The sequence below is a fragment of the Macaca nemestrina genome, chromosome 1, assembly GCF_043159975.1.
Source record: "Macaca nemestrina isolate mMacNem1 chromosome 1, mMacNem.hap1, whole genome shotgun sequence".
Classification (NCBI taxonomy): Eukaryota; Metazoa; Chordata; class Mammalia; order Primates; family Cercopithecidae; genus Macaca; species Macaca nemestrina.
Window position 1 is genome coordinate 138,868,100 of NC_092125.1, and position 26,971 is coordinate 138,895,070.

Genomic DNA, 26,971 nt, shown 5'->3' on the forward strand with positions numbered 1-26,971 from the left:
ATGAATAATATATGTAACAACAGACTTACCAAATTTAAAGGTTTATATAACGAAAAACCTGCAGACTCCAACTAAAACAGTGTTCACAAAGAACTTTATAACCTTAAATGCATATATTAAAAAAGAAGGTTCAGCATGTTATCCAGTGTCTAAAATAATTTAAAATAAATGAAAATGGTCAGGTGCAGTGGCTTACACCTGTAATCACAGCACTTTAGAAGGCCAAGGCAGGAGAACTGCTTGAGTCCAGTAGTTTGAGACCAGTCTGGGCAACATAGTGGACTCCTTTTTTTTTTTTTTGAGATGGAGTCTCACTCTGCCACCCAGGCTGGAGCACAGTGGCATGATCTTGGCTCACTGCAACCTCCGCCTCCCAGGTTCAAGCAATTCTCCTGCCTCAGCCTCCCAAGTAGCTCAGACTACAGGTGCACACCACCACGCCCAGCTAATTTTTGTATTTTTAGTAGAGACAAGGTTTCACCACGTTTTGATTTCTTGAGCTCACGGTCTGCCCACCTCGGCCTCCCAAAGTGCTGGGATTACAGGTGTGAGCCTCCGCGCCCAGCCGAAAAATATAAAAATACAGATAGAAGCAAAAAATAATGAAATAAAAAGAAAGAAAGAAGTGTAGTGTAGAGAGAAAACTACACTAAAAGTTTAATTTTTGGAAAAATTAACACATTTTATAAGCTCAAGGCAAGACTGATCCAAAAAAAAAGAGGGCAATATAACCAATATTAGAAAGTGATCTATATATTAGAAGCAATCTCCACCAAAATCCCAACATGCTAATTCTAAAATTTCTATACAAACAGAATACAGAACCCAGAAATAAAGCCACATACCTACAACCAACTGATCTTCTACAAAGTCGACAAAAATATGCACTGGGGAAAGGACACCCCATTCAATAAACAGTGCTGGGAAAATTAGATAGCCATATGCAGAAGAACGAAACTGGACCCCTACCTCTCACCACATACAAAAATTAACGCAAGATGGATTAATGACCTTACCATAAGACCTAAAACTTCACAAATACCAGAAGCTGATAAGCACATTTCATAACTTGTTTATAAAACAAGAGAAAACTCTTCCAGACATTGGCCTAGGCAAAGAATTTAAAACCAAGTCTCAAAACCAAGCACAACAAAAACAACAACAGACAAATGAGACTTAAACTAAAAAGCTGCTACATAGCAAAAGACAACCTACAGAATGGCAAAAAATATTTGCAAACTATGCCTCCAATAAAGGGCTAATATCCAGAATATACAAGGAACTCAGCTCATCAAGAAAATACAAGTAACCCTATTAAACAGTGAGTAAAGAACATGAAGAGACATTTTTCAAAAGAAGACATACAAGGAGCCAAAAACAAGAAAAAATGTTCAACATCACTAATCATCAGAGAAATGCAAACTAAAACCACAATGAGATACCATCTTATATGGACAGAACTGGAGGGCATTATCCCATGAAATAACTTCAAGAAAGTCAAATATCAAATGTTCTCACTTATAAGTGGGAGCTTAACGATGTGTACACATAGACATACAGAGTGGAATAACAAACACTGCAGATTACAAAAGGTGGGAGGATGGCGGGGTGAGGGTTGCAAAATTACCTATTGGATAGAACGTTCACTATTCTGGTGATGGGTACACCAAAAGGCCAGACTTCACTACTATGTAATACATGCATATAAGAAATCTGCACTTATACCTCCTAAATACATCTAAACCGTTTTTTAATGTAAAGACCATTTTAAAAATTATATACAATACCAATGCAAGAGTTGATAACTAAAGCATATTTCGTAACTTGTTTATAAGATTCACTACACTCATAAAATTGGTGCCTCCACAACAACTATAAAATAGTGTTCCATAAGAATATGGAAGTTCTCTAGAAAAAAGGCAGAAGAGCCACATAAGTCATTTTACAGAGGGAATTCTGGGAAAATGGCTTATAGCAATTGCACAGTATTTTTAAAATAAACTTTTAATTCTGATATGATCGCAAACATACCAAAAATCTGCTAGAATAATACACAGAATTCTCTAAGCCTTCCATCTAGATTTCCCAATTAATGTTCTACCAAATCTGCTTTATTCTTTTCTCTCTATATACACACACATGCATTTTTTCCTGAGCCATCTGAGATTAAGTTACTTCTAAATACTTCAGTGTTTATATTCTAAAAAGACTTTCTCTTACATAACTACAGTACAATTATCAAAATCATGAAATTAACATGGATAGAATACTAAAACCAATCAGACCTTATTCCAATTTCTCTGATTATCCCAAAAATATCCTCTTACCCTGTTCAACCACCCCTTCCTTTTGACCTTGTTCTTATTCAAACCCTCTAAGTGACCAGTTTCATAATTTCCTTATTTATCCATCTTGTTTCTTTTTGTACAAAATGAGCAAATCACATCTTTATTTGATTTTCCCTTCTTTCTTACATAAAAGATAGCATACATAGTCTTTTGTACTTTTCACTTAATGTTTCCTAGAAATCGCTTTCTATCAGTCCGTAGAAAGCATCTTTATTTTTCTTCACAGCTCTATAACACTCCATTGTGTGTAAGTACCATAGTTTACTCAACCACCTCTTATGTATGGGCATTTAGGTTGTCTCCAATAGTTTGTAACAACAAGCAATGCTCCAATAAATAATCTCACACATCTGTATTTGCACACTTTCAGAGCTGTATCCTCAGTGGGACTGCTGAATCAATACACAAATGCATACGCAGTTTTGTTAGCTATAGTCAAACTCCCCTCCACAAAGGCTGTACCTCTGCATTACCACCAGGATTGTAAGAGAGTTCCAGTTTCTTTACAGCCCCACCAATAAAGTATATTGTTACATTTTAAGTTTTTGCCAATGTAATATGTGAAACAGTATCTTAGTATAGATTAAATTTGCATTTCTCTTATTTTAAGTGAGGTAATCACATGTTTAAGAATCATTTATATATTTATTAGCCCTTTATCTGTGATATATATTACAGACATGTTCTATAAGTTTGTCATTTGTCTTTTGTTATGGTGGGTTTTTACCACACAGAAGCTTTTTAATTTTATATAGTCAAATGTGTCAATATTTTCTTTTGTTGCACCTGGATTTTTGAGTCACACAAAAGCTTTCCCTACACCCAGGTTACAGAGGAATCCACCCATGTTTTTCTTCGGCGCTTGTATACTTTAATGGATTTATCCTTACATATGGTATGAGATGCAGATCTCATTTTATCGCGTTTCCAATGGCTAACCAATTATCCTACTGGCATTTATTTAAAATTCTATCTTCATTCTAGTGATTTGAGATGAATGGGATTATTTTGAAGTTCCCTGAACCCATCCTCCAACTCCCAAGAAAAAAACCTGACTGAGCAACTAGGATAGTAAAATCCAAAACCCAGGCCGGGCGCAGTGGCTCAAGCCTGTAATCCCAGCACTTTGGGAGGCCGAGACGGGTGGATCACGAGGTCAGGAGATCGAGACCATCCTGGCTAACACGGTGAAACCCCGTCTCTACTAAAAAATACAAAAAACTAGCCGGGCGATGTGGCGGACGCCTGTAGTCCCAGCTACTCGGGAGGCTGAGGCAGGAGAATGGCGTGAACCCGGGAGGCGGAGCTTGCAGTGAGCTGAGATCGTGCCACTGCACTCCAGCCTGGGCGACAAAGCGAGACTCCGTCTCAAAAAAAAAAAAAAAAAAAAAACCCAAAACCCATGGACAATACATACAGAAAACTAGAAAATTAGACGACAAAGTATTTCTACAAATTCCAAAATATGAATAGGAGGTAACAACCTACCAACAGCTACAAGACCTGAAAGGTAGCAGAGTGAAGTAATAGGGTATCTTATGCACCTGGGGAAGATCCCTACATCACTACAAGAACTCACTGGAAAGCTTAAAGCACCAATGTGAGAATAGCAGCTGAAACTGGGAGGTGTTCCACACAGTCCAACAAACAGCACTATAAGCAAGCGCAAGGAGTTCAAGGTAAAGGTCTATTGGGGGTGGAGCAGCCTGGACCCTTGAAGACTCAACATTAACCAGTTAAAGCTCCCTTTCAGAACAGAGCCTCCTGTGAAGAGAAACTGCAGGGAATAGACCATAATGTGAGACCACAGGAACAAAGTGAAAGAAAGAAACAGCCTAGAGATCTCAGATAGTAAACAGTATTTTCAAACACTTCATGAAAACAAGGGAAGAGGGTGCTGTAGAGCATAAATTAGAAAAATTATCCTAACTCAAACTTGCTCTTCTAAAAGTTGAAAAAACTAATTTCAGACAACAAAAGAAAAGCAAACAATGGAATAGTGTCAAAGTTAAATCTTTTACAACATTGTAAGAAAAAATACAAGAATAAAAATAACATTCCTACAGACAATGAAAGCATGTAAGAAACACATTCCTACAAGATATAAAAACTGTAAACTATGATATCAAAATAATCCAGAAGAAATTAAGAAGCAATGCTAGCCAGGCACAGTGGTGTGTGCCTGTAATCCCAGCTATTTGGGAGGCTTGAGGCTAGAGAATCACTTGAGGCCAGGACTTCAAGGCTGCAGGGAGCTATGATTGCCCCTGTGAATAGCCACTGCATTCCAATCGGGAGAACACAGTGAGAGCTTGTCTCTAAAAGAAGTACAAGAAGCCAATGCTAGACACACACTCACAGCATAAAACAATATTTTTTAAACTTACAAATGTAGTAACAAAATAATTAGAAATTTAGAAAGAAAAATAATTTCAAAATTGAATATGAAACCATAAAAAATACAAGAGCAAATAAACACAACAGATAAAACATGAAAGTAAATATACAAATTATATACAGATATAAAATTTCATACATTCAAACAAAACAGAATTTTTTTTTTTTTTTTTTTTTTTTTTTGAGACGAGTCTTGCTCTGTCGCCCAGGCTGGAGTGCAGTGGCACAACCTCAGCTCACTGCAAGCTCCACCTCCTGGGTTCTCGCTCTGTTGCCCAGGCTGGAGTGCAGTGGCGCAATCAGTTCACTGCAACCTCTGCCTCCCACATTCTCCTGTATCAGCCTCCTGAGCAGCTGAGATCACGTGCACATGCCACCACACCTGGCTAATTTTTGTATTTTTAGTAGAGACAGGGTTTCACCATGTTGGCCAGGCTGGTCTCAAACTCCTGACTTCAACTGATCTGCCCACCTCAGCCTCCCAAAGTGATGGGATTGCAGGTATGAGCCACTGCACCCAACCTAGAATTTTTTTTAAATGTGGGGGAAAAAAAATCCTTTGGATACCCAAAAGACCAAGTCATTTAAAAGGGAAAGCAAATGAATGAGATTAGCCACAGACTTTGTTAACAACCTTCAATGTCAGAAAACGATAGAGTAACACATTTAAGATATTCAAGAAGAGAAAACGTGAACCTAGGATTTTACATCCAGACAAAACTTCAAGTACAAAGGTCACAGACAAACTGTTTGCAACATGAAAGAATTCGGGGAGCTCTTCCTGAGGAATTTACTACAGAACAAGCTCTGGACAAGGAGAATGACTATAAAGCCAGTGACCTAAAAAGAGGTAGTGAGCATTCAGTATGTATTTACTTGCAGAAGTAGGACTAAATGAGAGTTAAAAGGGAAAGAATACATAGTATTGTACCCTCAGAGACACTCTGCATTCAGTTCCAGACCACTGCAATAAAGCTACTATGGCAATAAAGTGGGTCACGTGAACATTTTGGTTTCCCAGTGCACATAAAAGTTATGTTTACACCATACTGTAGTCTATCAAGTATCCAACGGCATTATGTCTAAAAAACAATCGATGGACATATCTTGGTTTTTAAAATACTTTATTGCTAAAAAATGTTCATCCTTTTGCTGGTTGAGGGTCTTGCCTCCATGTTAACGGCTGCTGAACGAACAGGGCGGTGGTTGCTGAAGGCTAGGGTGGCTGTGGCAACGTATAAGACAGCATTGATGTTTGCCATAGTGATTGACTCCTCCTTTCACAGAGTTCTCTGTGCCATACTATGCTGTTTGATGGCATTTTACACAACAGAACTTTCGAAATTGGAGTCAATCAATCCCCTCAAATCTTGTCACATCAACCAAGTTTACGTAATATTGTAAATCCTTTGTTGTCATTTAACAATGTTCACATCATCTTCACCAAAAGTAGATTCTATCTGAAGAAATCACTTTATTTGCTCATGAACAAGAGGCAACTCTTCATCCTTTCAAGTTTGTTTTTTTTTTTGAGACAGAGTCTTGCTCTGTTGCCATGCTACAGTGCAATGGTGTGATCTCAGCTCACTGCAACCTCCGCCTCCCAGGTTCAAGGGATTCCCCTGTCTCAGCCTCCTGAGTAGCTGGGACTACAGGCGCACGCCACCACGCCCAGCTAATTTTCTGTATTTTAGTAGAGATGGGGCTTCACCATGTTGGCCAGGATCGTTTCGATCTCCTGACCTCATGATCTGCCCACCTCGGCCTCCCAAAGTGCTGGGATTACAGGCGTGAGTCACCGCACCCGGCCATCCTTTCAAGTTTTATTATGAGATTGAAGCAATTCTGTTGTATCTTCAGATTCCACTTCTAGTTCTCTTGCTATTTCTATCACATCAGTTACTTCCTCCACTGAAATCCTGAACCCCAATCCCATTAATGTGGATATTTTGACCTTCTTCTATGAATCACAAATGTTCTTAATGGCACCTAGAATACTGAATCCTTTCCAGAAGGTTTTCTATTTATTTAACCCAGATCCATCACAGGGATAACTATGTATGGAAACTACAGCCTTCCAAAATGTATTTCTTAAATAATAGGCTTTGAAAGTCAAAATTACTCCTTAATCCATGGGCTACAGAAAGGATGCTGTATTAGCAGTCATGAAAACAACACTAATCTCCTTGTACATCTCCACTAGAGCTCTTGGGTGACCAGGTGCATTGACAATGAGCAGTAACATTTTGAAAGGAATCTTTTTTCAGAGCAGTAGGTCCCAACAGTGGTATTAAAATGTTCAATAAACAATGCTGCAAACAGATGTGCTGCTATCCAGGTTTTGTTGTTTCATTTACATGTGGGCAAAGTAAATTAAGAATTCCTAAGGGCCCTAGGATCTTCACTATGGTAAATGAGTATTGGCTTCAACTTAAAACTGCTTGCTGCTTTATCCCCTAACAAAAGAGTCAGACTGTTCTTTGAAGCAAGGCATTGACTTCTCTTCTCTAGCTATGAAAGTCCTAAGTGGCATCTTCTTCTGATAGATAGCTGTTTTGTCTACACTGAAAACCTGTTGTTTAGTGTAGCCCACCTTTATCAATTATCTTAGCTAGATCTTCTGGATAACTTGTTGCAGCTTCTACATCAGTACTTGCTGTTTCACCTTGCAATTTTATATTACAGAGATGGCTGCTTTCCTTAAACCTCATGAACCAACCTCTGCTAATCTCAAACTTTTCTTCTACAGCTTCCTCACCTTTCTCAGTCTTCACAGAACTGAAAAGAGTTAGGGTCTTGCTCTGGATTAGGTTTTAGCTTAAGGGAACGTTGCAGCTAGTTTGATCTTCTATCCAGACCACTCAAACTTTCTCCCTATCAGCAATAAGGCTGTTTCTTAGCATTCTTGTGTTTACTGAAGGAGCAGTTTTCCTTCAAGAACTTTTCCTTTGCATTCACAACTTGGCTAACTGGCACAAGAAACCTAGCTTTTGAATTTCATGGCACCACAAAACAATTACAATAGTAACAACAAAGATGCCCAATCACAGATCACCATAACAGATACGATAATGAAAAAGTTTGAAATATCATGAGAATTACCATAATATGATACAGAGATATGAAGTGAGCACATGCTGTTGGAAAAATGGCTTCAATAGACTTGCTCAATGCAGGGTTGCCACAAACTTTCAATTTGTAAAAAACACATTACCTCCAAAGCACAAAAAAGTAAAGCACAATAAAATGAAGCATGCCTGTGTCAATATGCTCTGACAACACAGATACAGTACAACCCAAAAATAAAGAAGAATGTAAAGAGCATATGTGAAAAAAAATTAACTATTTTCACTAATCATATTAACAGTAGAAATATTTGTATTACTATTTGGAGAACACTGAGTTTGTAAAGTGGGACAATGCAACTGAATATTTCCATGATACTCTAATCTGACCATCAACTATGTCTTTGAGAATCAGGATTATCAGTATGGGATACAAGGAGATACAGATGTAAATAGAAGATGATAATTTTAAAAATCGTGAAACCTTGTGTATGGATTGGAAGTGTCAGTATGCATATCCTGGCTCTGTCCGTAAGAAAAGCCTAGAAACAATGGCCAACCTAGTAGCAATAAGCATCCCTAAATTCCAGTTGTGATCTTGAAATACCACTTCCCAACAAAAGGAAGCAACCTATTCTTATGAAAAAAATTTGATTCTAGATTTGGGTCAGGAAATGTCTAAGAGGAATCCAGAACTTCTTACTACAGACAGCATGGAAGCTATCAAAGATCACTAAAGCCATGTCAAAAGCACTAAGAAGCCAGCTTAAAGAGGCTCCCATTGGTCCAAGATGGGACAATTGAGCAAAAATAAGGACAACAGCTGTAATGAAAGCACAAATAATTAAATCAAAAGGTTCATAATGACAAGAAGAATTCACTGGTCACTTTCAGAAAATAACAAGAAATTAACATATTATTTTGAAAATTCGTAAATAAAGAAGCTAATATCCAACTTTTCCTAACTGAACTGCACCACTAGGTACAACTACTAACCAGATAGCAGAAAAGAAAAGGTTTCTTTCTGTGGAAGCATTCTACCTTATAAGTGAAGAAATAACAGAATTCACATATCACCATATTGCAAGCTTTAATAAATTCACTGATCTAGGTGTCGAGCATCAGTGGCTGCTAAAAATCACAAAAAGAGAGAAAATTAGACACTATAACTCTCTTTTTTTCAAGACAGGATCTTGTTCTATTGCCCAGACTGGAGTGCACGGTGCCATCGCGGTTCACTGCAGCCTCAATCCCACCTTAGTAGCTGGAACTGCAGGCATGCGCCACGACACCTGCCTAATGTTTTTTTACTTTTTATAGAGACAGGGTCTTGCTATGTTGCCCAGACTGGTCTCAAACTCCTGGGCTCAAGTTATCCTCCTGCCTTGGCCTCCCGAAGTGCTGGGATTACAGGTAAGAGCCATCATGCCTGGCGTTATATATCTCCTGCTGGTGAATATACCACACTAACTCCTAGGAGGTGGAAAAAAAACAAAAACACAAAGCAAAACCTAAATTTGATCAAGGTTTTAGATTCAACTACCAATTTACGGGAAATACAAAGGATGAAGAAAAATTATGCAATCAGCATAATCCAGACTACGGAATCTGTACAGGTCAAAATAACTGGCTGCTTCAGGGAATAAACTGTAAGAAAGAAAGGGAAAAGGAAGGTGGCAGGGGGATATGTAGGTTAAGAGACTTAGATTAAAAAAAAACACAAACACAACTAAACTGTAGTTTTCAGGAATGCACATTTGGGTGATGAAATTATAGGAAACACAAAGATGTGATTATACAGAAGTCAGGATAGCAATTACTTTTGTTATATGGAGCTGAAAAATTCCTATCACCTAGTGACACCATAGCTGACATCATACCACAGTACAACACATTACTCACATATATGTGGTGATGAAACTACTGCCCCACTGCCAGTCACATAAAACAATTAGGTACAGTACATAATGCTTGATAATAATAATAAATGACTATGTTACTAGTTTATGTATTTACTATACTATACTTTTATCGTTAGAGTGTACTCCTACTTAAGTAAAAAAAAAAGTTAACTGTAAAACAGCCTCAAGTAGGTCCTTCAAAAGATATTCCAGAAGAAGGTACTGCTATCATATGAATGACAGCGCCACACATTTTATTGTCCCTGAAGACCTTCCAGTGGGACAATATGTGGAAGGGGAAGACGGTGATTTTTTTTAATTAAGATTTTTTTAAATAAATTGCATGTAGCCTAAGTGTACAGTGTTTATAAAGTCTACAGTCGTGTGCAATAATACACTAGGCCTTCACATTCACTCATAACTCACTCAATGATTCACCCAGAGCAACTTCCAGTCCTGCAAGCTCCATTCATGGTAAGTACACCTTATACAGGTATACTGTTTTTGATCTTTTATACCATATTTTTACTGTACCTTTTCTATGTTAAGACATGTTTAAAGGCTGGGAGCAGTGGCTCATACCCGTAATCCCAGCACTTTGGGAGGCCAAAGTGGGTGGATCATTTGAGGCCAGGAGTTTGAGGCCAGCCTGGCCAACATTGCAAAACCCCATTTTCAACTAGAAAAAAAAAAAATTATCAGGATATGGTGGCCCACGCCTGTAGTCCCAGCTACAGGGGAGGCTCAGGCAGGAGAAACACTTGCGCCTGGCAGGTGGAGGCTGCAGTGAGCCAAGACTGTGCCATTGCACTAAAGCCTAGGCAACACAGCCAGACCCTGTCTAAAAAAAAGACATGTTTAGACAAAAAAAAAAAAAGACCATTGTGTTACAACTGCCTATAGTATTCAATACAGTAACATGCTGTACAGGTTATTGTAGCCTAGGAGCAATACGCTGTACCATATACCATACAGCTTGGGTGTGTATATAGCATCTAGGTTTGTATAAGTGCACTCTGTGATATTCATACAACAATAAAATTGCTTAACTGGGCTGGGCGTGGTGGCTCATGCCTGTAATCCCAGCACTTTGGGAGGCCAAGGCAGGTGGATCACCTGAGGTCAGGAATTTGAGACCCACCTGACCAAAATGGAGAAATCCTGTCTCTACTAAAAATACAAAATTAGCCAGGCATAGTGGCGCATGCCTATAATCCCAGCTACTCGGGAGGCTGAGGCAGGAGAATCGCTTGAACCCGTGAGGTGGAGGATGCAGTGAGCTGAGATTGCACCACTGCATTCCAGGCTGGCCAACAAGAGTGAAACTCTGTCTAGAAAAAAAAAAAAAGAAAAAAAAATTGCCTAACAATGCATTTCTCAGAACATATCTCCATTGTTAAGCAATGCATGACTTAATATAGTAAATAGAATTTTAATAATGAACTTCACTTTGTAATTTAATATAAAACCTTTCTTAACTCCTGAATGATTCTTGAGTTCTTTGAATCTAAATTCATTTGAAAGACTTTGATTTAAATGTTTTATTCTGCCTTTTACCTTCCACATGGTTAATTCGAACTTAAGGCCTCTCATAAGTAGATACCATTTTTACTTTTCTGATTCCTCACCTGTAAAATGAAGACAATAGAAATAATTATTTCAAAAGATTGTTGTTAGGAATAAATGTAAAACACTTAGAACAATGTCTAAAATATGGTAAGTGTTCAATAAATACTTTATTTATAGTAATATCTCCAGCTTCGTGTCCTTGCAGTTCCTTCTCAAATGTAATTCCATTAACTCCATGTCTTTGTGCAAGCTGTTTTCCCTACCTGGAATGCCTTTTATCCCTTAGCAAAACACTATATATTTCTTAAGATCAGGCTCAAATGTGAAACCCTCCCAGGTAACAACCAGAAGAATGAAACTGTATTCCTACCACAGTTCTAGTCATAGTTGTACAAATTTTCTATGCATTTGTAGTAATAGTGCCACAAGACTGGAGTTAGAAATAACATTTATTTAATTTGGTATCTCAAAGCCTAGCCTACTGACATAGAGCACTCAACAGAACATACTGGATAAATGGTATTATTTCCTCATTCGTGTTTCCTCTAGCGGGGCAAGAGAGAATAGATATTTTCTTGAACCAGTCATAAAATACATACAGAAATGTATTCATACAGCAACAGTTAAATTAGAAATTATATGATACTGAAGAAATGGGATCACCTCATTTATTCTGTCCTATGCTTGCTTCCTCCACCCCACTTCTTTACTAAACAACGTATCTTGGGCATTGTTGATGGGGGGGAAAAGTCACATGAGTCCTGCAGTTGATAATACCTTAAATCTAATTTCCTGATGCAACATAACTGTATTCATGGGTAAATAAAGAATTATATTTTAGTCCAGGCATGGTGGTTCACGCCTATAACTTCCTAACACTTTGGGATCCTATCTCTACAAAAAATTAAAATATTAGCCAGGCACGGTGGCGCACACCTATAGTTCCAGCTACTCAGGAGGCTGAGGTGGGAGGATCACTTGAGCCCAGGAGGTCAAGGCTGCAGTGAGGCATGATGGCACCATGTACTCCACCATGGGCCACAGAGCGAGCCTGTCTCAAAAAGCAACAACAAACCATATTTTAAATAAAATATTACCAGGGATGAACTAGAAATTTGGTGTAAAATGTTAAGATACGACATTCTCTCTTTCAATAGTCTACGAGTTTCTCAACAGCAAAACTCTTGTCTAATTTACCTTTTAGCTTAACATCTGAAAACCCAGCATCTGGTACATAGCGAGCACTTGACTTTGACTTGGTGGCATGATCTTTGGGTTGTTCTTTTTTTGAGTAGTTCATTGATTTCCACCTGCCTATCTCAGGCCAAGCTACTTTCTCCAGCCCTCATTCTGGAAAGAGGAAAAAAATCTGATTTTATCTCAAATTCTTCTTTTTTGCATTTTTCTTAGCCACACCTCCAAGATAAACTGAAGAATGGCAACAACAATGAATTTTTAGTCAGAAGTTTGAGTTTCATGCAAGCTGATATGCAGTATTTTTATAGGCAAGATAAAAGTATGCACAGTAAAAAGGAAATACACATTCAAATTTCAGAGAAGTTAAAATGTGAAAAGAGACGCTAAAATGTAAAAAAAGTGCATCTTAGATTCAATAAAATATGACACTAATGATAAACACTAGAAAAAGTGTTTTCTCCCTGCCTTCTTCTAGTTATTCAAATTTCCATAGTGTATATTTAACTTTGATAATGCAAAAATGTTTAATTTTTAAAATTAAAGTTGCATTTAATTTTAAAACAGCTTTTTAGGTGTAGGCCTACTCACTAAATTAACAAACATTTACAGAATTGTTGTTCTTATCCTCTGAGACACTATGTGTTAGTCTGTTTTCACCCTGCTGATAAAGACATACCCGAGCCTGGGCAATTTAAAAAAGAGGTTTAATTAGACTCACAGTTCCACGTGGCTGGGGAGGCTTCACAATCACAGCAGAAGGCAAGGCAAGTCATATTTTATGTGGATGGTGGCAGACAAAAAGAGCTTGCACAGGGGAACTCCTCTTTACAAAACCATCAGGTTGCACAGAACTTATTCACTATCACTAGAATAGCACAGGAAAGACCTGCCCCCATGATTCAAATACCTCCCACCTACCCCTCCTACAATACTGGGAATTCAAGATGAGATTTAGGTGGGGACACAACCAAACCATATCATTCCAACCTGGCCCCTCCCAAATCTCATGTCCTCACATTTCAAAACCAATCATGCCTTCCCAACAGTCCCCCAAAGTCTTAATTCATTTCAGCATTAACTCAAAAGTCCACAGTCCAAAGTCTCATCCGAGACCTGCCCATTAGCCTGCAAAATCAAAAGCAAGTTAGTTGCTTCCTACATATAATGGGGGTACAGGCATTGGGTAAATACAGCGATTCCAAATGGAAGAAATTGGCCAAAACAAAGGGGCTATAAGTTCAGAATCTGGCAGGGCCGTCAAATCTTAAAGTACTAAAATGATCTCCTTTGACTCCATGTCTCACATACAGGTCACACTGATGCAAGAGCTAGGTTCCCATAGTCTTGGACAGCTCTGCCCCTATGGCTTTGCTGGGTACAGCCTCCCTCCTGGCTGCTTTCACAGGTTGGCGTTGAATGTTTAGTTTTCCCAGGCACAGTGCAAGCCGCTGGTGGAGCTACCCTTTTGGAGTCTGGAAGACAGAGGCCCTCTTCTCATGGCTCCACTAGGTGGTGCCCCAGCAGGGATTCTGTGTGGGGGCTCCAACCTCACTTTCCCTTCCACACTGCCCCAGCAGAGGTTCTCCATGCGGGCCCCACCCCTGCAGCAAACTTCTGCATGGGCATCCAGCCATTTTCACACATCCTCTGAAATCTAGGCAGAGGTTCCCAAACCCAATTCTTGACTTCTGTGCACTTGCAGGCTCAACACCACGTGGAAGCTGCCAAGGCTTGGGGCTTACACCCTCTGAAGCCATGGCCTGAGCTGTACCTTGGCCCCTTTTAGTCACAGCTGGAGGAGCTGGGATGCAGGGGACCAAGTCCCTAGACTGCACACAGCAGAGGGACCCTGGGACCAGCCCACGAAACCAATTTTTCCTCCTAAACATCCAGGTCTGTGATGGGAGGGGCTGCCACAAAGGTTCTCTGACATGCCCTGGAGACATTTTCCCCATTGTCTTGGTGATTAACATTTGGCTCCTCATTACTTATGCAAATTTCTGCAGCTGGCTTGAATTTCCTCTCAGAAAATGGGTTATTCTTTTCTATCCTATTGTCAGGCTGCAAATTTTCTGAACTTACATGCTCTGCTTCCCTTATAAAACTGAATGCCTTTAACAGCACCCAAGCCACCTCTTGAATGCTTTGCTGCTTAGAAATTTCTTCCGCCAGACACCCTAAATCATCTCTCTCAAGTTCAAAGTTCCACAAATCTCTAAGACAGGGGCAAAATGCTGACAGTCTCTTTGCTAGAACATAACAAGAGTCACCTTTGCTCCAGTTCCCAACAAGTTTCTCATCTCCATCTGAGACTACCTCAGCCTGGACCTTATTGTTCATATCACTATCAGCATTTTTGTCAAAGCCATTCAGCAAGTCTCTAGGGAGTTCCAAATTTTCCCATATTTTCCTGTCTTCTGAGCCCTCCAAACTGTTCCAACCTCTGCCTATTACCCAGTTCCAAAGTCGCTTCCACATTTTCAGGTATCTTTTCAGCAACGCCCCACTCTACTTGTACCAATTTTCCATATTAGTCTGTTTTCATGCTGCTGATAAAGACATACCCAAGACTGGGCAATTTACAAAAGAAAGAGGTTTAACTGGACTCACAGTTCCATGTGGCTAGGGAGGTCTCACAATGCTGGTGAAAGGCAAAGAGAAGCAAGTCACATCTTATGTGGATGGCGGCAGGCAAAAAGAGCCTGTACAGGAGAACTCCTCTTTATAAAACCATTAGCTCTCATAAGACTTATTCACTATCACGAGAACAGCATGGGAAAGACCTGCCCCCATGATTCAGTTACCTCCCACCAGTCCCTTCCACAAGGGACCATATCATACTACGTCTCATGTTGCTTACTTCATACATTTAAGAAACTGTATAAATATTTTTAAAATAGTGACATGCAATGATACATTACATATATACATCACATATATGATATCAACATAACATGCTGACTACATTATTATTTACCTAGAGCAGTTGCCTCATTCTACACAGTGCTTTTTAATGCCAATAGATGTATTAATAAAGTATTAAAGTCAAAATAATTTCAGCATAGAGTAAATCATACAATCCACTTTTATGTCATAATAGTACCATTATAGTGGTGAGACGGCTACATCTATTTACAAATATCAAACTAGCTGACTATGCTTTGATGAGCTTTATTTTCAATTTTATACTTTATTAACTTAACTGCATTCACTCAGGCCTGCTAATCTAGCAAACCGATAAGAAAGGTATGTTTAAAAACAAAAACACTTTTCCATTTCTCAATCTTGTGGCAAAAAAAAAACACAAAAAATAAACAAAACACCTTTCAGCATACTCCTTCTATTTTACCTAAGAAGGCTTCAAACCATCTTAATATTTATAATAGTTCCCATTGCATCACATAAATAGCAGTTATCCAAAGAATTTTATTCTTAAGTTTATAGAAGGCTATATTCTTGACAGAGATGCCTAAAACAAAAGTGACTTACCCTTAAAAAGAATATGATGAAAGCCATGTTCTAAGCAAGGGCCTGATGCCTAATTTTATGTAGAAATAATACAAATGCCATTTCAAACAACAGTTACATAAAAATCTTTCGAAAAGAAATAACAGGGCCAAGCACAGTGGCTCATGCCTGTAATCCTGAAACTTTTGGGAGAACAAGGCGGCAGATTGCTTGGAGGCTAGAAACTCGAGACTAGCCTGGTCAACACAGTGAAATACCATTTCCCATAAAATTGTATTTCATTTAGCATATATAATTCCAAAGAAAATGCAGGAAGATCCTATCTTTTTCCTTCATAATTCAAGTTCATATTACATTGAAACAGATTAGAAGGTGATGATATTCATCAGGTCATGGATGAGTGTGATGTTGATCCTGGGAAAAAAATGACAACTTACTTATCTAAATGGGCAGTATGGCATGGGTACTTAGAAAGAAGTGGTAAATTTTAGGAGCAAATATGAATTCACCAAAAAATTATGTCAGACTAAGGTCATTTTTTTCTTTGAAAGGGATCATGAACTTTTTGTAAATTTTGTTCACTATGCTACAAGGCATTTGATGATAAACAAAATCAGAGTTTCTGCCCTTTCCATGTAAGAGACCAAGGCCACATACAGTTCTAACGTCTATCTTCACACCTCTATGACCAGGAAAGAAAGCCCCTTCCCCACACCAGCTCCAGCAGAAATATCCCAAAAGAGGATTCTGGCCCAGTATGGATCAGGTTATGGATATTGTCAGAAAGCCAGGTCTACTATCAGAAGGAAATGTGTGAAAAGGTGCTGGTAAGTTAAAGATGAGAGCCAATACAATAACCAAAGGGTGTTAATTAATAGAAAGATTACAGTGGTGTAAACATACTGTTCTATACTCAGTCCTGCCCAATCAGTTTTTTAAGTTTCTTAGGAAAACATACAGAAGGAATAGTAATTAATTGTGCTGATCAAAAAGTTTCAGAGGGAAGAAGTAATGTGTCCAACCAAAAATAAGTATAAAGACCTGCACCCAGGTTTAAAAAAAAAAAAAATCAGGCTGGCTGCGGTGGCTCACACCTGTAATCCCAGCACTTTGGGAGGTCAAGGCGGGCAGATCACCTGAAGTCAGGAGTTCAAGACCAGTCAACATGGTAAAACCCCATTTCTACTAAAAATACAATAAAATTAGCTGGGTGTGGTAGCAGTTGCCTGTAATCCCAGCTACTCGGGAGGCTGAGGCAAGAGAATCACTTGAACCCGGGAGTCGGAGGTTGCAGTAAGCCAAATTTGCACCACTGCACTCCAGCCTGGGTGACAGAGAGGGACTCCATCTCAAAAAAAAAAATCAAACACATCAAGATGAGGAGGGGGAAAGAAACACTGTGTAAGCTAAATACAAGTGAAAAATATCTGAGTCATAAAAATGAACGTAACTTCATGCTATTTTAATGAAAGCTTAACATCTTAGGATCTTTAATGAAAGCTTAGGGCAAGGCAGGTCACAGTTCTTTTCTAGTGTGTCAGTGAGAAGACACTTTGAATGCTGGATTCCATTTAGCACTGCCTCTTTAAAAGGTGGAGAAAACGGCCGGGCGCGGTGGCTCAAGCCTGTAATCCCAGCACTTTGGGAGGCCGAGACGGGCGGATCACGAGGTCAGGAGATCGAGACCATCCTGGCTAACACGGTGAAACCCCGTCTCTACTAAAAAATACAAAAAACTAGCCGGGCGAGGTGGCGGGCGCCTGTAGTCCCAGCTACTCGGGAGGCTGAGGCAGGAGAATGGCATAAACCCGGGAGGCGGAGCTTGCAGTGAGCTGAGATCCGGCCACTGCACTCCAGCCTGGGCGGCAGAGCGAGACTCCGTCTCAAAAAAAAAAAAAAAAAAAAAAGGTGGAGAAATAAAGACTGTCATATTCAGGAAGCAATAACTGAAAAAATACATAAACCTAAAAACCATGTCACATAAAACTAACTTGAGATACTTTCCAACTCTGAAAGTAAATGATTCTATCAATTGAAAAAGGCTTCTTTCGGGAGATTGTCATGGGTATATCTGAGGAAATTAGGAAGGCTCGGGAGGTTTTAAGAAGCTAACAATGGTATGTTTTGTTGTCCTTTTAGTTTTCTCTTAGCAAGCATAGGAATGAGAGCTACCTTTTATTTACTGAGCACTGGGTAAGATATTTTCTCCATTAATCCTCACTTAACTGCTGAGTGAGTGAGTAAATACTACTATCTCTGTTCTACTGAGGTTCAGAAAGGTTAAGTAAATTGACCAAGGTCACAGATCTGGCAAATGGCTAACTGAAAAATTGAACCCATATCTGACTCTAAAGACTATTCTTTAACACTATGCCAAACTGCCTCCATAATAAACATCAAGTTGCTGCATATAAAAATGTTCATTTTTGCAAATTATAAAATACATGCAAATTAAAATAATCTTTCAAGACTATTTTGCATCTGTAAAGTAGAAAAAAATTTAAATATCCCCTAATGATGAGTAGGTAATTAAGTTAGCATTCATTCATAGTATTGCAAATTGGCACAACTCATGAAAAGTAATACATCAACCTGTGTAGTTTAAGAATACCCATGGTTTCCACAAACACTAAGGAAATTCATAAGCCTCCATTCATTAATCCTATTTCTGGCAACTTATTCCCAGGAAGTTATTTGGCAGAGATGAAAATGTTCACTTGCAAAAATACACAGTATAATCCATAAAAATTCCAGAGGCAGTCTAGATGCTCAATAGCTAACAGTAAAATAAATTAAGATATAGCCACACAGAGGAATATTTATATATTTCTTTAAAAGTATAGTTATGAAGGTCATGTATAGGGAAATATAGGAAAGAGGTATGCTTTAAATGAAAATAGCAAAACATGTACATTATAACTATGTAAAAAATGCACATAAATACAGAATAAAAGGAAATAAAAATAAAACAATTATGTGTATTATGGTTATAACATTATGAATGATTTTTAATTTTCTTAAATTGTCTTTAATGTTTACACTCTATTAACTGTCAAAAGCAGGAGATGATAATGATAGCATTTTTTTAAGTTTCTGAGACTTGCTTTACCTGTACATATAGGGGGTATAAGTGGTCCAGCTCCTAAAGAGCTCATAAATACACTAAAGATAACATTTACATTTGTAGCAAAAAGAATTTGTTATTTAAATTCACAGCCCCCAAGAAATGAGCATCTCATTTGTTGTTGTAGAGTCAAACAAGTATGAGTGTCTACTATATATGTCAGTCACGGTTCTAGTCACTGGGGCTATAACTGTGAACAAAACAGACAAAAATTCTTGGCCTTGTGGAACTTACATGCTAGCAGTATGTATATACTGCAAACATATACAAAAGACAAGATAAATATGTAAAATATATAGCATATTTTATAGTGATAAGTACTAAGGAGAAAAGTAAAGCCAGGAAGGTAGACAGGATGTTATTTTAAATTGAGTGGCAGGGGCCAGGCACAGTGGTTCCTGCCTGTAAGCCCAGCACTTTAGGAGGCTGAGGTGGGAGAATCACTTGAGCCCAGGAATTCTAGACCAGCCTGGGCAACAAAATGTGACCTTGTCTCTACAAAAAATAATATTAGCCAGGTGTGGTGGCGTGTGGCTGTAGTCCTAGCTACTTGGGAGGCTGAGGTAGGAGGACTGTTTGAGCCTAGGAGGCAAAGGCTGCAATGAGCCAAGATCGTGCCATTGCACTCCAGCATGGGTGACGGAGTGAGACCCCGTCTCTAAATAAATAAATAAATAAATAAATAAATAAATAAATAAAAATAAATTGAATGGCAATAGAAGGTCTCACTAAAAAGATGTCTGAGAAAAGACTGAAAGAGCACAGAGAGTAAGCAATGTAAGTATCTGAGGAAAGAGCACTTCAGGCAGGGGAAACAGCAAGTACAAAAGCCTTGAAATAGAATGCCTACCCAAGGATGCCAATGTGCCAATAACAGGTACACACAATTAATTAAACAACCTGTACTCAGTTCCCCCTAGCAGACCACAGATAGCTCCACAGTCCTCAGAACATTGCTCTGGGTCTGATCTGCCTCAGTTGGGTTCAGTACACAGCTACTTTGGCTGGCAAATTCTTCAGTGCTTTTTTTTTCCATCCAAGGTTGCTTAAGCATCTCTTTTCTATTTTGAGGATCCAAACCGGGCCAGCCCATATAACATCTACTCATGGGTCACTGTAAGGGTCTCAAGCAGCCCTAACCCCTCACATGACTCATGCTTGTACTGTGCAAAACACCCAGTGCGCCTGTGAAACTGAGAAAAGTGAAGCCAGCCCCTTCTAGAGCTTGATTGGAATGGGGGCAGATTTAGGGAAGGAAAGCTGAATTTTGAAGTTTGCAGGAAAGTTGTAGAGGAGTTAGCAGTAAGGTAGTGCAGGGAGTAAGAAGCTACAGATATAAGGACACCCAATGGGTAAAGAAAGGCCCAGCAGCAGGCCACAGGGCTGAGACTCAGGACAAAAAAAAAGTCAAGAAATTTCCAGTGTGGGAATGTCCAAGAAACTTCTAAATAAAAGCATTTAAGTTGTTCACTATTCTGAGATATAATCCCTACCACTCCTCCCAAATTTTCAATAAAGCCCTATTATAAATATCTGCTTTGTGACTGATTCTTTAGAGAAATCAAGGCAGACACCAAAGAGACAGGCTCAAGAGACAAGATATAAGTACCTTCTCAAATAGAGCAGAAAATGCTCCAAAGGAAGTGAAGTAAGGTGTCACTAAGAGAAACACAAGCTCCCTGAAATTCCTCAGAAATATTTAGGAGAGGAAACTGTGTTCCCACCATTTACAGATGGGGGCTTTTAAAAGCAGGAAAATCACCCCATAAGCAGGTGGATTTTGGTATACCTAGCTAGATTATACCCAGTCAAGCAATGAATAGGTAAAATAATAAAGGGATTTAAATGCATGCTTCAGAAATTTTAAAAGAGGTGATCATCATTTAGATCATCTAGAGTAGCTAAATAACACTTCATGGATGCCTTCAAGGATGACAAGAGTAGGAGAACAGGGATATCACAGAAAGATATTCCAGGTATGAGTAACAGCATGAATAAAGCTCCAAGCCAAATATGAGTGTGGCCTGTTCAAAGAACAGTGTAGAAACTGGCCTATTTGGAACAGAGAGTACCCGTTGGCAGGCAATGGCATATAAGATTAGCCAGGTAAAATGAGACCAGATTGAGGGAGGCTCTGAAATCCAAGATGAGAAATCTGAACTTTATTTGACAAGCACTGATAAGCAGCGAAAGAAACTGCTTTGTTCTGTTCTGCTTTTTGAAGATAATAAAATACTGTGGCTATACAGACAGGTAGCATTCCCTGTCTTCTAAAATTGGCCCACTGATTTCCCACTCCCCAGGTCAGGTTATATATGCTCAGGTACACATTACTTCTGAAAAAAGAATGTTTCTGTTCATGTTGGTACTAGGCATCTCCAACTGCCTGTCAATTACCCTTAAAAGTTCAACTATCTTATGTCATTTATCCTCTCCATAAACACTGTTTAACCCATGACATAGCCAAACTAGGGAATTAAAGATGACTCAGTTCATGCCCTTAAGAAACTTAGGATCTGATGTAGGCAAAAGCCAAGAAAACAAACTAATACAATACAGAGTGGTAAGTGCCAAAGTAAGGAATTCCTAGAGCAGTAGTCTCCAACCTTTTTGGCACCAGGGACCAGTTTTGCAGAAGACAATTTTTCCACAAATTGGAGTTGGGGTGGGGGATGGTTTCAGAATGAAACTGTTCCACCTCAGATCATCAGGCATTAGATTCTCATAAGAAGTGTGCAACCTAGATCCCTCACCATGTGCAGTTCAAAACAGGTTCACGCTCCTAAGAGAATCTAACGCCGCTGCTGATCTGACAGGAGGCGGAGCTCAGGTGGTAATGCTCGCTTGCACAGGCAGTGTGGCTGGGTCCTAACAGGCCACCAACCTGTACCAGTCCACAGCCCGGGCGTTAGGGACCCATGGCCTACAGTATCATAAAAGCAGAGGACACTTACATCAGTTTGGAGATCAGAAAAAGATAGAAAACACCTAAGACAAAGTGTTGACTGAGTCTTGAAGAAAAAGAAGTATCAGCTGGGCAAGGTGGCTCATGCCTGTAATCTGCCCACCACTGAGGTGGGCAGACTGCTTGAACTCAGGAGTTCCAGACTAGCCCAGGAAACATGGTGAAAATCTGTCTCTACAAAAAATACAAAAAAATTAGCCAGGCGTGGTGGCAGGCACCTGTGGTCCCAGCTATTATACTTTGGAGGCTGAGATGGGAGGACTGCTTCAGCCCAGCAGGCAGAGGTCACAGTGGGCAGTGACCACTCCAGCCAGAGCGAAAGAGACAGACCCTGTCTCAAATATATAAATAAATAAATATCAGAACACGAGGAGACATAGTGGGGATGACAGTGATTGCAATCGGACTGCAAAGGCTAGGCAGAGACTGTCATACTTAGAGGCTACAAGTTAATTCCTTATGGCTGGATGAGTGGGAAAAGTAGGCAAGGACCATACCATGAATACAGAAAGTTTGTATTTTAGAGTAGATGAATGATTTTAATGAAGGAATATTACGATCATATCTGAGCTTCTTAAAAAGAGCTCCAGTGCCAGTGGAAGATGGATTGAAAGGGCACCACAAAGTTTCTTCCTATCATAAATGCAACAAAAATCTGATAAAGGATGCTGTAACAGTCACTTTATTCCAGTTATCCACTCCTACCCTCTTTCTAGGCTTAACGCACATCCTTCATGAAGCCTTCCCCAACCCTTTCCAAACACATTAATCTTGTCTTTCTCAGAACTTCTAACACACGTCTACTTGTACATTTCTTTCTCCTATCAGTGTTTAAGTTTCTCTTCCCTAACAAGAAGGTAAGCTCCCTGAGAAAACAAGTCATATATTTCTGTAATACACACACACACACACACACACACACACACACATATACACACATCTTACAGCTCCCAGCATAGTAATATAACATTCTGAAATAGACACTTCCTTTAAATAGCCCTCTTTATCCATGAGTAAAAAGATTCTGCTTTCCCCATAAATAATAAAATAAAATGTAAGATTAGGCAAACGAAGGTGAAAAGTTAGCAGAGCAGTGGTGGGATCAGGAGTGAATACCAGGTGATCAGGAATGAATACAAGGGAACTTTCTGGGGAGAAGGAAATGTTCTAATTTGTCATAGGGATGTGTTACAGTGTATTCATTTGTCTAAAAAAATGTATAACTAAGATTTGTACATTTCAATGTATATAAATTTTATCTAAAAAAAATATAAAAATAAGGGGTGAGAGGCAGGTTGATATAGATGAAACAGGAATATAGAATGTTGCTGGTACCCCTTGGGTAAAGTGTATTGGGCAATCCTTGTATTATCCTATTTACTTTTTATACGTGTGAAATTTTCCACAATAAAAGGTCAGAAACACACACACATAGGAGATTTAAATAAGTGAAAAAAATTACATCAACGAAAATTAAAAATAATGCAGAACATTTAATTACTCATTCTCCTAATGTTTGGAACAATGTTACACTGTAACTTTTAAAGTGATTTTTACTAGCTCTATTATCTGTCCAATTTTAAGGAAATACATATTCTAAAACCAACCTACTATTAACAACATAGACAAAAGAAGGCCAAGTAGCCACAGTTTCCTTAATTAAGCATCAGATATTAAAATTAATTAGTTCTGTTGCCAAAGGTATTCAAAAGGCCAGTCAAATATAAAGTTAGAATCCTCTAATCTTCAAACTGTGATACCAAAGGTGGTGACTGAAAGATATTCATAAGATTCTGGAAGTATAATATCTACAAAAATACACTCAATACCATTTTTAATGGTTTCAAAATAGTTCAATCATTTCATCTCAACAATTTAAACTTCACAATTCTCCGCTCAGAATCTGCAATCTCCTCCAACAAAATAATGTGTAAAATAGAGGTTTTCCCCACTCATCCCAATGAAAAGACTAATAATAATCTTTTGTTCAGTACATCTCCTGCTAAATAATTTAATCCCCACAAAAGCTCATAACATTTCTCAAAAAAAAAAAAAAGGTTTTTTTAGGCATTTTACAATGGCAAATGAGCAGCTAAAATTATTTAATAAGACAAATTCTATTATATTATTTTACTTCTATCACTACTGTTTCCCATTAGATTATGTTCAAAATTTCCCTTACCAATTATCTACGGTCTTATAAACTGGTTTGTAGTTAGGTGGACTGTGACTGGATGGGGGATGAGAATTTCTGGGGCGCTAATAATGTTCTGTTTCTTGATCTGGGTGCTGATTACACGGGTGTATTCTACTTGTAAAAATTCTTCAAGCTCTACACTTATGTGTACTATATGTATGTGACATGTATGTGATACTATATCACATATACATATAAATGCGATACTTCAGTAAAGAAGTTTCTTTTTAAAAAATTATAAAAGTAATCCAGAACTGGCAGGGCCGTCCTCGAGTCCCCTCCTACATAGTAAAACACTTGTTCTATGCCCTGAAACACTTCTTTGCAAAAACAGAATTCAAGTTAAAGGACCTAACATCTTCTTTCTACCGGCATGTTCCCAGGTAACAGGTAACTTCTATTTGCAACTGGGAGTTTATACAAACCAACAGAAAAACTTGCTTTATATTTTCCCAAATTAATCCTTTTAAAATCAAACTGAATAGAAGAAAAATGAGTAAGCGCTGTATTGCCCAGCCTATGCTGCAAATCATTTTCAACTCTGTTAAATGGATTTAGGAAGGAAAAGAAAGATCATCACTTCAGACTCTAGTAAGATAAAAACAGAAGGCGGCTAGAAAGAACTTAATGGAAAGGGTACTATAAACTAGAAGTCTACTTGTCAGTGTTTTAGTGCAAATTTTACTACTAATTAGATATTGTAGGCAAATCAAACCTGGGAGGAAACAGTACCTGCTCAGAGGAATGAATAAAATTAAATTCATGAAAGTAGTATGTCAAGATTTAATACGAAATATTCAATGACTGGCAAGAACGCTTGGGAAGTAGCCTTTTCTCATTCACTTGTCCAGCAAATAAAAATTGTATGTATGTGACATACATACCTGTATGTCACAACCATAATTCAGCTCTCTTTTTTCCTTTCTCTGATCTGATAGCCTCCCAAAGTTAAATCTACTAATGAAATTCTCTCGCGGTGGAAGCAGTGGAGTGTCATTAAAAAGGAGCTTGATCCTCACCTAAAGCACACTCTCACCTTTCACCTACAGAGCCCTCTAAGTCCGACAGACCCGATCCAGCCTTTCCGGGATGAAATGCCAGGGCGTTCACCGACCAAAGGGTTCACCGACTCCAAGGGGTCACCACTTTAGATGGCAATCTTGCCAAGTGGACCGGGAATAGTTTCACAGGAGCCACCCTGGCGACTTTCAACAGCAGTTACTCTGGAATCGAGCCAAACCTCGTCCAAGTGACTTAAACACCAGCCTCCAGCCTGGCGAATCCAATCCCCATCCTCAATCACACATCCACGTCCCCAAAACAAATCCTTCACGGTCTGTCTGGAGATGAGATGGCAAAACCAGAACACACCCAGAAAGTTGACACAGAAGGGGGTGATGTCGGGAAGGGGGTGGGGGACACACCGTGTCCCCCTCCCACCCCCAACTGGAGGCTGCTGTCTGGGGGCTGGTTGGACGCCGGTTCGCCCGCGGGCGCAGAATTCGCACTCCCGGGGTGGAGCGAGGTCGCCGGACAGGCCGGCTGGGATCGATGCTGTCGCGGCGGGGACTCGCGGACACCCTGACATTGGAGCCCCATGGCAGTCGCGGTCGGCCCTCTCTCCGCCTCACCCCGTCGGGCAAAGGGACCGGTCCGCCGGGCGGGGAGGGAGACCGCGCGGGGAGCGACCGCTCGGGCCCGGGAAGGCGGCTCGGCTACGGGCCTTCTTACCCGTGCAGGCCGAGGGCGCGGCGCCGCTTGTGGAGCAGGCAGAGTAGCAGGAACGCGGCACCAGCTAGCGAGGAGTTTCGCGCCGTCAAGTACTTGCTGAAGGCCGCCATGGCACTGCCGGTACGAGACAGCCGGCGGAGGGGACGCGGCGGCGGATACCTTAGCGCAGGAAGCGCGGGGGAGACTGGGAGGAGAGCAGAGGGCGGGGCCGGCCGCGCAGGACCGCCCCCTGGCGCGCGCCGCCGCGCCGCCCGCGCTCTGGAGCCCACTTTGTACTTCGGCTCGGCGGGAGCGCGCCTGGCAGCCTCCGAGGGCGGAACAATTCCCGGGACGCGCTCTGCGCACGCGCGGACCCCCTCAGGGTCTCCGGAAACGCGGCGCGGAGGCGCTGTTGCTACTCAGCCCTGCGAGGCGTCAGTGCTGCCCCTCCCTCACCCCTACTCTCCCACCCTTCGCGCGCACACCCCGGCTTTCACAAGAACTGGATGAGCGGGCCCGGCCTGCACCGAGGACCTAGTGGGCCCTGCCTCTCCACTCCCGCGGTGATGGACCGTTACCACCCTCTTAAAGGAGCCCAGGAAGGAGGCGGGCGGCCCCGTCACACAGCGTGTAGGGAAAACACAGCACAGCGATTTTTAGGACGAAGCCAAACAATCGGAACTCCGCAGTGTAGGGAGATGTGAGGAGAATGAAACAGATCAAAGAGCTTTTTCCAAGCCAGTGTTTTCCAAACCGCGGGTTATAATCTCTAGCGCATTGTGAAATCGGTTTGGTAGATCGGGATCATCACCCTAAAATTGAGAATAGAGCAAAATAGAAAAGTTTCACAGTACATCACGTAGTAAAGGATTTGTTTGGAGAAATTTTGATTTCAGTGTTTTACACGTATGTATCGCCAGCGGCGATGTAAAATGTATTTATGCAGATCTGGTAAGAAAAAAAGTTTGAGAAACACTGTTCTTTGCAAAGGGACATTCAGAAGTAACAATCGTGCGTTGTATTAATGCTG

At 40.0% G+C, this 26,971-nt stretch overlaps 1 protein-coding gene across 5 annotated transcripts in view; it reads right to left on the bottom strand.

The window, feature by feature from the left end:
* The window catches only part of LOC105485414 (ATP binding cassette subfamily D member 3), a 99,968-nt gene extending 73,816 nt beyond the window's left edge, over positions 1-26,152 (bottom strand). Inside the window, exons 1-2 of one of the 5 annotated variants that reach the window (XM_011747767.3) lie at positions 12,478-12,630; positions 11,269-11,339 (exon numbers count right to left, since the gene is read on the bottom strand). Coding sequence is in view for 3 of the 5 variants with exons in the window: in XM_011747762.3 (XP_011746064.1) it covers positions 25,963-26,072 (110 nt within the window). In the remaining 2 variants the exon portion in view is untranslated. Of the gene's footprint in view, positions 1-11,268; positions 11,340-12,477; positions 12,631-25,115; positions 25,782-25,962 lie in introns of those variants that run through there. The other 4 variants (XM_011747762.3, XM_011747763.3, XM_011747770.3 and 1 more) reach the window with 4 other exon arrangements.
* Positions 26,153-26,971: the final 819 nt, after the last annotated feature.